This window comes from Zea mays, chromosome 7 (assembly GCF_902167145.1).
Source record: "Zea mays cultivar B73 chromosome 7, Zm-B73-REFERENCE-NAM-5.0, whole genome shotgun sequence".
Lineage (NCBI taxonomy): Eukaryota > Viridiplantae > Streptophyta > Magnoliopsida > Poales > Poaceae > Zea > Zea mays.
The window spans coordinates 17,954,597-17,968,122 of NC_050102.1; the positions used below are offsets into that span (position 1 = coordinate 17,954,597).

Genomic DNA, 13,526 nt, shown 5'->3' on the forward strand with positions numbered 1-13,526 from the left:
TTAATTTACCTTCATCTGCTTATAATGATTAGACATGAAACATGACTTTACTTTATGCTAAACGTAGTGTCTACATTAATGCCTTTCAATTGAGCGAGTGGTTTAATTCATAATAATGTAACGTGATCGTTTCTCGTCTGTCTTTTCCTCTTTCTCTCTTAACCGTAATTGCGAGTCCGCATGGAACGTCTGTTTACTTACTGCATTCTATTGTATGGTGTACTGTTCTTTTGTATTAAATATGTGGATGTATGTATGTTTGCGCTCGCATAGAGAACGATCCGGTCGGAGAGCCCGAAGAACTCGCAGGAGAAGCCCCTGAGCAGCAGTCGGTTGGTGGAGGCAAGTGTCCCTTGACCCATCTCTGTCCTATACATTCTTTAATTCACCTCCCGCATTACATATTTATACCTAAGGATTGACTAGCTTTTGTTATCCCTGTCCTTGTTTACCTATTTGGGTCAGATTATTATTGGTTAGCTTTATGCTATTGCTTAACATTAATCAACGAACATGATGAGAATTATCTATGATACGCTGTTTTCCCCTCTTTTATTATGATGTTATACTTGTGACCTTCAAGGGGGCTCGAGCGGTTTCTCGAGTGCCTCTCCGTAAGGCTTTATCTACTAGTAATAATAATATGACCAACTAAAAGCAACTGCTTGACTTACCCCCCCACATAAAGCTAGTCCACTACAGCCAAACAAGACACTTGCTGAGTATGTTGATGTGTACTCACCCTTGCTCTACACACCAACCCCCTCCTTCCCTAGGTTGTCCACATTGCAACCACTGCTCAGGAGAAGACGAAGCCGTGGAAGGAGACTTCCAGGAGTTCCAAGACTACGACGAGTTCTAGGCGTGGGTTAGCGGCAAACCCCCAGTCGGCTGCCTGTGAAGGCCACGTTTATCTACGTTTCTTTTCCGCACTTTGATTTATTGTAAAGACTATGTGGATGTCTCAGACATATGATGTAATCGACTATTATTTCCCTTTTTAATACTATTTGAGCACTGTGTGATGATGTCCATGTTATGTAACTGCTGTGTACGTGAATTGCTGATCCTGGCACGTACATGGTTTGCATTCGGTTTGCCTTCTAAAACCGGGTGTGACATTTTGCGCCCCCTTTAGTGAGAGATTTTAGATATGAGCTATGTTGGATGCTTAGACCTGATTTTAGAAATCTTGTTGAAAATAATTGGTCTTTGCCTGTCAGAGGTAAAAAAAGTCTTGATATTTGGAAAGAAAAAACAAAATGTCTCAAAAAAAATGTTGAAAGGTTGGAACATAAATGTCGAAGGTAGATATTTGAAACTAAAAAAGATCTGATGAGTAAAATTGATATTTTAGATAAAAGAAGTGAAATATTGGGCATTTTCGATGCTGATAGAATTGAAAAGCTTGAGTTAGAGTGGAATCTGAAAAAGATTATGGAAGAAGGGTGCAAAAAAGCAAACTGCGAGGGAGAAATTCATTAATGAGGGGGATGAGAATACTAAATTCTTTCACCTTATTGCGAAAGGTCGGAAAAGACGTGTTAAAATTCCTTTTTTGATTCATGAGGGTGCCTCAGTGAATGATACTGTAGGTATTAATAAGATTGCGTCTTCATATTATAAAGATCTGTTTGGCCCCTCTGTCTACTCTAGTATTAATGTTTCAAATCTCACAATGAATCAGTTGTCTGACACAGACAGATCGCTTCTAACTGCTCCTTTTTGCATCAACGAAATTAAAAAAGTGGTGTTTGAGATGAAGCATAATAGTGCTCCCGATCTGGATGGTTTTCCTACTGAATTCTTTCAAAAATTTTGGGAGCTTATTCACATGGACATTTGGAACTTATTCAAAGACTTCTATGATGGAAATCTGGATATCGAGAGATTGAACTATGGGATGGTTACTCTCTTACTAAAAGTGGATAATGCGGTTGATATGAAGAACATCAGACCTATTTGTCTTCTGAATGTTTGTTATAAAATTATTACTAAAGTTCTGAATAACAGACTGGCTAGTTGTATCACAAAGGTGATTAGTGATTCTCAGTATAGCTTTATTAAGGGCAGATACATAATGGACGGGGTGGTCTCGCTCAATGAGATTCTTCATGAGGTTAAGAGGAAAAAACAAAGTGGTGTGGTCCTTAAGATTGATTTTGAAAAAGCTTATGACAAAGTGAATTGGCATTTTCTTTATGTCATGATGGATAAAAAAGGTTTTGGGAGTACTTGGTGTGATTGGGTGATGAGAATAGTGCGAGGTGGCAAAGTAGCCATAAAAACAAACGATATGTTGGGTTCGTACTTTACTACGCATAAAGGGGTGAGACAAGGGGATCCTTTTTCTCCCCTTTTGTTTAATTTGGTTGCTGATGGCTTGGCGTGTTTGATTCGCAAAGCTCAAGATAAGGGTTTGATTGAAGGTCTTATCCCTCATATCATCCAAAACGGATGTAGTTGTCTTCAATATGCTGATGATACTATTTTCTTATTCAAGATTGTTTAGAAGGAGCTAGAAACCTCAAATTCATTATGTGTTCGTTTGAAAGTATGTCTGGTTTGAAAATTAATTTTCACAAAAGTGAAATTTATTGTTTTGGAAAAGCCAAGGAAATTGAAGATTTGTATGCAGATATTTTTACTTGTCCTATTGGTAATCTTCCTATGAAATATCTTGGTGTGCCAATTGATAATAAGAAGATAAATAAAAGTCTCTGGGTTCCCATGGTAGAGAAATTGGAAAAAAAGGCTTGCTGGGTGGTAGGGTAGATTTTTAAGTCTGGGTGGTAGACTGACTCTACTAAATAGATGCCTTTCCAATGTTCCTCTTTATATGCTTTCGATTTATCCTATTCCTAAATCTGTTATCAGAAAAATGGATATTTTCAGGAGACGTCTTTTATGGCAAGGTGGTAATCAGTCAAAAAAATTTCATATGATTGATTGGGCTTCGGTGTGTTCCCCTAAAAATCAGGGAGGTTTAGGGGTTTTGAACCTTGAATTTATGAATGATTCCTTACTGACTAAATGGCTTTGGAATATTGAAAATTCAAAGGGTTTATGGCAAAAGATCATTGCAAGTAAATACATTAAGGGAAAACCCCTTATTTCTGTCAATCAAAAAACAAGGGGACTCTCATTTTTGGAAGAATGTTTTGAGTTTGAGAGATAACTTTTATAAATACTGTAAAACTCTAGTGGGTAATGGACTGAACACTAGCTTTTGGAAGAGTAACTGGATAGGTAATCTGCCCTTGGCTGTCCAATTTCCTACCTTATTTGACTTGGCTTATGACAAAGACATTTCTGTTAATAAGGTCTTGGTGTCCAATTTTGATGCTCTCTCGTTTAGGAGAAGGATTATTGGTAATCTGAGGGTGTTATTTGAGGATATGATGAATTGTTGTAATCATTTTTCCCTGTCTGATCAAGATGACATGATTGTTTGGGACTTGATAAAAAAGGTTTTTCAGTGAACTCCTTATATAAAAAGAAAGTGATGGATCAAGTTTCTGTTCCTTACAAGTTCTTGTGGAAATCCAAGTTACCACAGAAATCAAGATTTTTATCTGGTTGGTGGTGAGAAACAAAATTCTTACTAAAGATAATTTGAAGAAAAGGAACTGAAAAGGTTCTCAAGAGTGTTGTTTCTGTGGTGGTGATGAGTCCATTGATCATTTATTCTTTCAATGTCCCATCGCGAGATACGTGTGGAGAGTGATCCAAGTGGCTTTAAACTTGGTGGATATTCCAAGAAGTATCAACAACCTGTGTGATAATTGGTTAAGTAAACCAAAAGATAAAATTGCCAATCTGCTTCTGTTTGGTTGTGGTGCAGTGTTCTGGGCAATTTGGCGCACAAGGAATGATTGGTGCTTTGGTGATAAAATTATGCTTGATCCTTCTAACGTCATTTTTCTTTGTTGCTTCTGGCTGGATTCCTCGGCTATTCGACAGAGAAAGAGGAAACAAAAAATGGTGGTCCAAGAAAGCAAGCTAATCAGAAAGATAGCAAGTGAAGCGTTTGGCCGAGCGTTTGGGTGGGGTCCGAGGGACATGTGAATTTCTGGGTGATCAAAAGTTGTGGTTCCTTGCATACGTGATCGCCTATACTTTTGGTGGTGGGTTAAGCTAGTTTCTTTTGTTGCGCCCGTCTGTTGTGAAGTGGTTGTAATAAGAAACTCCTATGTTCTTGGTAGTAGGTCGAAACTTTGTCTTCTATTCTAGGCCCTTTACTTATTTAGGGTGATATTATAAGGTGTCTGGGTAGATGTCAGGCCTAGCTGGGGTTCTGTCGGACCGTAGGGTCATGATGGTTGTCGGTGTAATGAACTCTTTCCTATTTCCTAATGAAATAGGGGGCTTCGCCCCTTCGTAAAAAAATCTTAACAGTTCATTTATAGAAAAATAACGTTTCTCTCTCTAGAGGTGTGTTTGGTTGACCACCGAAGTAGCCAGACCAAAAATTAGGTTGCTGGCGAAAGTTGAGCTAAAGCCAAAACTAAGCTTAAGTTTGGGTGTTTGGTTTGCATCCAAAGTGCAATATGACCATGCCAAATTTTGGCGGCCGATTTGCCCGCCTTAGATTCAGCCAAGAATTGGTCGAGGTTTGTATTATCATGGCTAAAATTTTGTGGGTCAAAAATTTACCCTCCAACCAAACACTGGCCAAATTACCTTGGTAAGAGCATCTCCAACAATGCCTCAAACTAGTGCCTCAAATTGAAATATGAGGCTCTACACAGGAAAAACTATTTCAACAGTGCCCCATTTCATAAAATTTTGTCAAAAATTATAGGACACTCTCTCAAGTGACACAAATATACTACACCGTAGTGGGCTGCCGTATAATCTAGATTTGGGGCTTTACTATTGGAACGAGGTGTTTTGTTAGTGTCCTAAATTCTATAAAATATACTTATTTTCAAATTATAGGGTATTTTTATAGATCACGTTGTTGGAGATGCTCTAACACCAATCGTATACATTTAGGCCTGCAGCCAAACACATCCCTAATATTGGCAGGCAGGCACACAAGAAAGTGCTATTGTAGTGTAATATATGATGGGCATGCCGTTGTGCACGTAGCGGAAATGGTAGGGGAGGAGTGCCGTTTGCCTCTATGCAACGTTGTGTATTGTATTCACCACCATTGGTGCGGCGTGGTTCTGCCACGACGCCCGCGACAAATCCCTGCGCGACGGCATCTTCGCCTCCCATCCCCTCCCAGCTTCCCCTCCCACTCCGGCCCTCACACAAATTGCCCCTCTCCTTGTCCTCCTCTTTACACGCTGCCGACCACGGCTGCCGCCAACCACCCGCCCCACCCGTCCACCGCTGCCGAGTGCTAGCCATTTGGAGCTGCCGCGCCATGGCGTCCGTGGCCGCCACCACCACGCTGGCACCGGCACTCGCGCCCCGGCGCCGGGCGCGGCCAGGGACCGGGCTGCTGCCGCCGCGCCGGGCCTCGGCCGTCCGCTGCTCGCTCGACCGTAACGTCTCCGACATGGGCGTCAACGGTGAGGAACGGGATCCTTCCTACTCTTGATTGGTCCGTGGTAATCTCCCTCTCTTTGCTCTCCTGCGGCGGTGGGAGCTGAAAGCCTGAAAGTGGGTTCAGGAACTGTTAACCTTGCGCAATTTCCACACTGCAGTTCCACTGCTCCCCTCGTCCGTAAAAAGCTTGCCTTTGGGGGCGCCACAAGTCAAACTTCATGCTTAATTAACTTCGGCTATCCGTGTCATTCGACTTTTTTTTCCCCTGAAAAGTTCTTTCATGATATTGCAATCATGCAGTGATGCCGTGACTTTTATAAAATATAGTATATTATAGCAGAAAACAGTTACCGAAGTTGTGTTAGAAATGTTTTCTTTTATCATGAAAGGGTTTAGAGTCGGGGTAGATTGCTCCAAATTCCTATGTTCGTTTGTCCTGCCAGTTCTGTTCCGTTTTAAATATCTTTATGTTCGTTCAAATGCCATATTGACTGCAAAAAGGAAATGCTGAAACGAGAACTACTTCCTTGTGTGCCAGCTCCCAAAGGGTTATTCCCACCCGAGCCAGAGCACTACAGGGGCCCGAAGCTCAAGGTGGCCATCATAGGGGCAGGCCTTGCGGGCATGTCCACCGCTGTTGAGCTCTTGGACCAGGGCCATGAGGTTAGCAGTTTTGTTGCTTTCAGCAGAGCTAAACGTTTTCTTGTCCAACAATTCACTGCTTCCTAATAATCTTACTGATTTCCCTAATCATCCCGAGTGACTGTGGTCTGGCTTAACAGGTTGATTTGTACGAGTCCCGTCCGTTTATCGGTGGTAAGGTTGGCTCCTTTGTTGACAGGCAAGGAAACCATATCGAGATGGGGCTGCATGTGTTCTTCGGGTGCTACAGCAATCTCTTCCGCCTCATGAAGAAGGTAAAGGCCCTTGTACAGTAAGCTCATTGGAAGCATACTGAAAGTCTTCCTTACCTAGGTATCAATGTGGTTGGTACACATTATGTCATGAAAACTCTGAATTAGTTTTACTATTTCACGGAGTTTTGGAATTGGATGTCTTTGGACCTCCTGGAGTGTAGTAAACTTACAGAAGAAACGTGCTAGCCAATTTGTCCATATATGAACCAAGATATCAAATAATTTGGTGCCTTGTTGAGCACTGGTGTACTGCCGACCTGTTGGCCATATTTAACAACGAAATTAAACCTTGTTATATTTCAGGTTGGCGCTGATAATAATCTGCTGGTGAAGGAACATACCCATACTTTTGTAAATAAAGGGGGCACGATTGGTGGTAAGTTCAACTACCCCATACACGTCCATTTTTGTGGACCAATGCTCTTATGCTGAAAATATTTAAGTTTGGAGTTCTGTAACCATCATAGAATGGACAAGTGCAGAACTTTCAATGTGCTGAATATTAAATGACTATTCAAGTTTACTATGTGCAAGAACTATACTTGATAGGATCTGGGATCCTACCACGAATGTGTAGGTTGTACGGGTAGGAGATGGACGGCTGGAGCTTGTACCCCCGCTGGCACATAGAAGTTATGCTCGCACACACGGAGCGGATGAGAGAGGGAGAGACGTGAGAGACAACCCTTGAGGCTAGGAAAGATAATTGCCTTGTTTGCTTTGTTCTAACTGTATGGAGGTATTTATCCTTTCTTAACAAGAACCAATCGTGATCCTATTTTTATGGAAACAATGCAAAAATATCTAAGAAAAATCATTTTTGCCCCTAACTGCGGGTGTGACCAAGCCATTGTGCGGCCCTGATGCCTATACATGACGGCAATGATGTTGGTCATAACATCTCTCCCCACCTCTTTGTACAACTCGTCCTCGAGCTGAACGTCGAGGTAGAGATCCTTGAAGTGATGAAGTGACTCCCAAGTGGTGTCATCGTTGGATAGGCCACACCACTAAACAGGACATGTTAGGCGTCCCAACATAGTTGGGCGAGCAACACATGCTCTACCGCGCAGGTGGCTATCCTGTATGGGTGGTGGAGTCGTTGCGGGGGGGGGGGGGGGGAGGGGGTCCCGCGGAACGGCTTGAGCAGCTCCACGTGGGACACATCATGGAGAGGAGCTCCCTTTGGAAGTTGAAGAGGATATGCCACCTGCTTGACACGATCTAGCACTTGGAAGGTGCCAACACAACATGGCCCGAGCTTGTCCTTTCCTCGGGACTGCAACAAGTGCGTCAGTCGGTGGAGGATACAAAGCCACAACTAGACCACCATCACAAACACAAGCTCATCATGGGAGTTGTCGTAGTAGCGCATGGCATACTGTTGGGTCTGGAGAAGACGCTCGCGAACCTCTAAGAGGACGTTGTTGCGCTCTCACAAGGGTTTTCACTGTCGCCATCTAAGCTGCCCTGCGGCGTGCGGAAGTAGAGGCGGTACGGGTCAGACGTACACCACCTGGAAGGGCATGGTGCGGAACACAATGTGGAACAAAGTATTATAGCAATATTCTGCTCAAGAAAGCCAATCAACTCAAACGTCCAGACAGTCCCTCAAGGCACAACAGAGGTACATGGCGATCACCTTTTTGACAACCTCCAACTGGCCATCTATCTGAGGGTGGAACGCTATGCTCAAGCAGATCTTGATGCCATCCATCTTGAAGAGGTCGCACCACATGCCACTGGTGAAGACTGGGTCATAATCGCTGCCGATGGAGGTGGGGAAGTTGTATAGACGAACATCGCCCTTGAAGAAGGCGTAGGTGATCGAGGTAGTCGTTTATGGGTGGTTGAGGGCGATGAAGGCGTGTACTTGGAGAAGCTGTGTGCGGTTGGCTCGCTCCAAGTGCATGGCCATCTACAGGTCATGGGGTTCCCAAAGTTCAATGTTGACCCATGTGTTCTAGAAGACCCTCGACAAAGAGGTCGGCCTTCTAGACTGACAAATGATTTGGTGTGGCACACCAACACATTGAAGCGCTCTCGGTAGTCCTAGACCATGGTGTGCAAGGAGAGCCTCACCAGTTCGGCGAGACAATTGCGGTGGATGGCCTGACTGAACTGCAGATAGCGAAGATCCTTCAACCCCTCCCAGGACACCATGCGTTCATCTTGCTCTAGGGCATATTACCATGATTGTGTCGTGCCCACACGGTGGTACGATGCGAGCCAGATCCGATCGGAGGCGAGCGTATGTTGCGCATGGAAGAACTGCTCGCAATAGTTGAGCTAGTTTAGGAGGTCCTCTTTGCCGTCATAGGTGGAAAAGTCGAACTTGCTAAAGTGGGGGACACCCAAACTGGTGTGCGCGCCAATAGTGGACACCGACACAGATGAGACAGGCGGTCCCTACGAAAATGTAGGCAGCGTAGGTTGTGAGGGGAAGTTGATCTGGTGGATGGAAAGAGTGGTGAACATGGAAGAGATGTGCAGGAGGGTGGTGGGAAGTGTGGTGGGCAGGGTGGTGGAGGATGACACAATTGTGGTGGTGGAGAACGACAAGAACGTCATCGCCCAATACCCTGACATCCTGTAGGGAAAACCCTGGTGTATGGTGCCCGTAGAGGAGGATGTCTGCTAGTACTTTAGGGACTACATGCGCATGGAGAGATTGTCCAACTACGTGGTTATGTCCGCTAGGGATTTTGCGGTAGCGTCGGCAGCAGACGACAGTTGATCGGTGGTTGCTTATGGGAGTCATCGTCACCCGACAACTCCGATATCAGATTGATAGGTTCTGGGACCCTATCGCGACTACGTAGATCATATAGATAGGAGATGATGGCCGGGGCTTGTACCTAGTTGGCGCACAGGAGCCATGGTCGTGTGCAGGGAGGGGGCTAGAGAGGGAGAGACGTGGGAGATGACCTTTGAGGTCAGGCAAGATAATTGCCTTGCTTGCTTTATTCCAAAAAATGTTTAGATGTATTTATCCTCTCCTAACAAGAATCAATCATGATCCTATCTTTATGAAAACAATGCAAAATAGCTAAGGAAAGAAAATCCTAGGTATTTTGCCCCTAATTACCGGTGTGGTCTAGTCATTGGCTCGACCCTGACGCCTACAAGTGACGCCGGTCATAACAATACTGTTCTTGCATATTCTTTTAAGGGATTCATTCGTATTTTCTGAGAAACAAGAATGCAATATTTTCTGTGAACTATTTGTTTAGCCCTGCAATATTCATCTTGAGTTAAGCCATTAAATGACATTGTGTGCCATGTTCCGTACTTTGGTAGTTGGCTGCAATGACTAACATACTTTTTTGTATATTTTATAACTTATTTATGTAGATTTTCATATTGTTTGCCTGCTATACAGAACTTGATTTTCGGTTCCCGGTGGGAGCTCCGTTACATGGCATTCAAGCATTCCTAAGAACTAATCAGCTCAAGGTAAATTCATAATTTAGGATTACTATAATTCTAAATGAGAATCTCAACTCATGACATTATCAGTTTGTTTCTGAATTTTGTGCAATTCCATATTTCCACATATGTTGTAAATTTCACCTTGAGCTTTATCAGTAACATGCTTAAGTGGTTTGAGCATTCCTAAGAACTAAAGCATATTATTTCTTTCTGACATATTTAGTGGCGTACTCTTTGAACTCCATCTGTATTCCATATCTTTCCATCCATACACCATCACTTTGTGAAGTGGCTCTTCCTCTCCCACTTCAAGTAATCAGCTTGATTGATTTGTGAATTTCCCAAAGATTTAGCTTTGAGTAGGAGCGAATGGAAAACAGCTATCCATGTGCCTGAACCTTGATTTGTGGGTTTTAACTCCAGCATAGCTCAGCTCGCTTGGGACTAAAAAGCTTTGTTGCTGTTACTGTTGTACAATCCGTCATATTTGTATTTGAACTATTGCGTGCATGATACACTGCAGGTTCTGATAATGTTGAGTTATAATACATATTTTCACAATATAATATTTTACTCATATTGTTCTAATAGATGGAAAAGTCCATTGAAGAGTTATAATAGGTTCCTAGCTGCCAATTCTTGCGGCGAGCAATTTACGTTCACAATGCTCGTTCATGATTGCCATATTTTCAGACTGAACGATGGGTTCATGATTGCCATATTTTCAGACTGAACGATGGTTTAGTTCAGACCTAATATTTAGGTGTGTGTCTTTCTTAAAATCTAATTTGCAAACCTTTGCTTCTAAGTTTCATTCATATAGACATTACTGTCAGCCTTTCTCTTTAATATGTGTGACCGAATGGATAATCTTTTGTGAGAAAACTCATCAATGTGAAGGATTCCGAGCTCGAAATAAGGGTTAAAGTCGTGTCACTCATCAATATCTTTAATTAACCCCATGCTATTTGATGACATAATTTCACGTGTTAATCTTTCATATTTAAATTATTTTGCAGGTTTATGATAAAGCAAGAAATGCAGTTGCTCTTGCCCTTAGTCCAGTTGTTCGGGCTCTGGTTGATCCTGATGGTGCATTGCAGCAAGTGCGGGACTTGGATGATGTAAGTATCCCTTGCTTTTATTTCATATCCATTAAGAGTGTGCATCAAGAGCATTCATTTGCAATAGTCAGTATCTTTTCAAAATGTTTTTGTTCTAACTCGCTGATAACTAAACTTTTTGTCAATTTTCTTTCCCTCAAACACTCGTTAATTTTATTTTAACCCATTTCAGGTAAGTTTCAGTGATTGGTTCATGTCCAAAGGGGGTACTCGGGAGAGTATCACAAGAATGTGGGATCCTGTTGCTTACGCTTTGGGTTTCATTGACTGTGATAATATCAGTGCACGTTGCATGCTTACTATTTTCACCTTGTTTGCCACAAAGACAGAGGCATCCCTGTTACGCATGCTAAAGGGTTCACCTGATGTTTACTTAAGTGGCCCAATAAAGAAGTATATAACAGACAGGGGTGGTAGGTATGGTGACAGAGACCAAGTTTTTTTTGTGAAATTTCTGTTTACTGCTGTAGAATTCAAGACTTACATCTTATGACAAATCCTTCAGGTTTCACTTAAGGTGGGGATGCAGAGAGGTTCTCTATGAGAAATCACCTGATGGAGAGACCTATGTTAAAGGCCTTCTCCTCACCAAGGCATGCTTTCTTATCAGTGTATCACTGCACAGCTTTGCACGATTATGTAGCCCCTATTACTAAAATTTCATTCATTTGGACATTTTTAGGCTACAAGTAGAGAGATAATCAAAGCTGATGCATACGTCGCAGGTTTTTTTTCCTTTGTTCTGTCTTTCTTATTTTGCTAGCATGCCCAACCATACACACTTAACTTGGTGTTCCACAGCCTGTGATGTTCCGGGTATCAAAAGATTACTTCCATCAGAATGGAGGGAATGGGAAATGTTTGACAATATCTACAAGTTAGATGGTGTCCCTGTTGTCACTGTCCAGCTCCGCTACAATGGATGGGTCACTGAACTTCAAGATTTGGAGAAATCAAGGTAGCTGAAGTATTCACTATTTTTTATAACTTCTTTACTTATTTGGTTTAGACCTGACAAATTTGAATGCACACCACCCATAATGTAAGCTTAAATGAAGATTACTTCTGTTTCTGCAAAAAGATTTTTGTGCAAATGCGAATTGTATTCCGCCATGCATGCTCATTGATACCCATTCTTATATTTGATGTAGACAACTGCAAAGGGCGGTTGGGTTGGATAACCTTTTGTACACGGCGGATGCAGACTTTTCCTGTTTTTCGGACCTTGCTCTCTCATCTCCTGCTGATTACTACATTGAAGGGCAAGGTTCCCTGATCCAGTAAGTCTACTCTTTTCCAAGTATCAAATTAATGTCTTGCTCTGCAAATGTATTCACCTTCCACGCCTAATTCATCTGCAGAGCTGTGCTGACTCCTGGAGATCCATACATGCCATTGCCAAACGAGGAGATCATTAGTAAGGTTCAAAAGCAGGTAGGTTTGTAAATAGCTTCTGTTTTGATCAAATTTCTGCTGTTCCCTTTACACATAACTGAGCAAGACCCCATTTCAATGCACTTAAAAAGAGAGATTTCTTCTGCTTATGTTATTTTGTATTCTTCCAAAGCTCACCTCAGTAATAAACACATGTAATTTTCCCACAGGTTGTAGAACTGTTCCCATCTTCCCGGGGCTTGGAAGTTACATGGTCCAGTGTGGTAAAGATCGGACAATCGCTGTACCGTGAGGCTCCTGGAAACGACCCATTCAGGCCTGATCAGAAGACGCCCGTTAAAAACTTCTTCCTCTCTGGATCTTACACGAAACAGGTATTGTTGTACATAAAAAACATCGACCTAGCTACAGCCATCAACAGGCCCAGAAAACTAATGTCTGAATGCCTTGAGTTTGTTTTAACCAATGGCTCAGAAAACCATCAGAAACAACCATTTCAATTTCATTTCAATTTCATGGCGTCTGAACACCTTGGAATGTTTTTTTCCTCCTATCTTGCAACATGCAAACATCGGTAGGACATGGTACATTGGTCTTATTTGTGCTGTACATGCAGGACTACATTGACAGCATGGAAGGAGCAACTCTCTCCGGCAGGCGAACGTCGGCCTACATCTGCGGTGCCGGGGAGGAGCTGCTGGCCCTCCGAAAGAAGCTACTCATCGACGACGGCGAGAAGGCGCTGGGGAACGTTCAAGTCCTGCAGGCTAGCTGAACAACCCCTCCTGCACTGCAGAGAAGCTTGGATCTTTCCAACCACACATACATGCTGGAATGGACAAACCAACCAACCATTGGCTTTTCTCGCTTCAGGGTGCTGGCGATTCCCGCAGCGACCTCCTGTGTATCGTATCCAATTTGAGCATTAGATCTGCCCCCCCTGCAGGCGTTTCTTTCCTATCCCTGATCCGAGAAGCAGGGTGTAGTCTAGGTGGCTGGCATACGGGATTACATCAGGCAGTGTGTAAGTTCAGCTGGAACTCGATTGGTAATTGGGATGGATGATTGATGATATATATATAGCACACACTGTTCTTGCGTCTTGCAAGAAAATATAGCAAGCGATGATCCGGCGACACTTGCTGGGAGACTGTAC

At 42.9% G+C, this 13,526-nt stretch overlaps 1 protein-coding gene across 1 annotated transcript; it reads left to right on the top strand.

Annotated features, from left to right (window-relative positions):
• The first annotated feature begins 5,174 nt into the window (after positions 1-5,174).
• LOC542604 (zeta carotene desaturase candidate) lies at positions 5,175-13,478 on the top strand. Its single transcript, NM_001112139.2, has 14 exons — positions 5,175-5,525; positions 6,041-6,165; positions 6,285-6,419; positions 6,723-6,795; positions 9,802-9,875; positions 10,871-10,975; positions 11,148-11,392; positions 11,481-11,568; positions 11,658-11,700; positions 11,777-11,933; positions 12,127-12,255; positions 12,337-12,409; positions 12,580-12,744; positions 12,987-13,478. The coding sequence occupies exons 1-14, from the start codon at positions 5,378-5,380 to the stop codon at positions 13,143-13,145; spliced, it is 1,719 nt and encodes a 572-aa protein (NP_001105609.2). The 5' UTR covers positions 5,175-5,377; the 3' UTR covers positions 13,146-13,478.
• Positions 13,479-13,526: the final 48 nt, after the last annotated feature.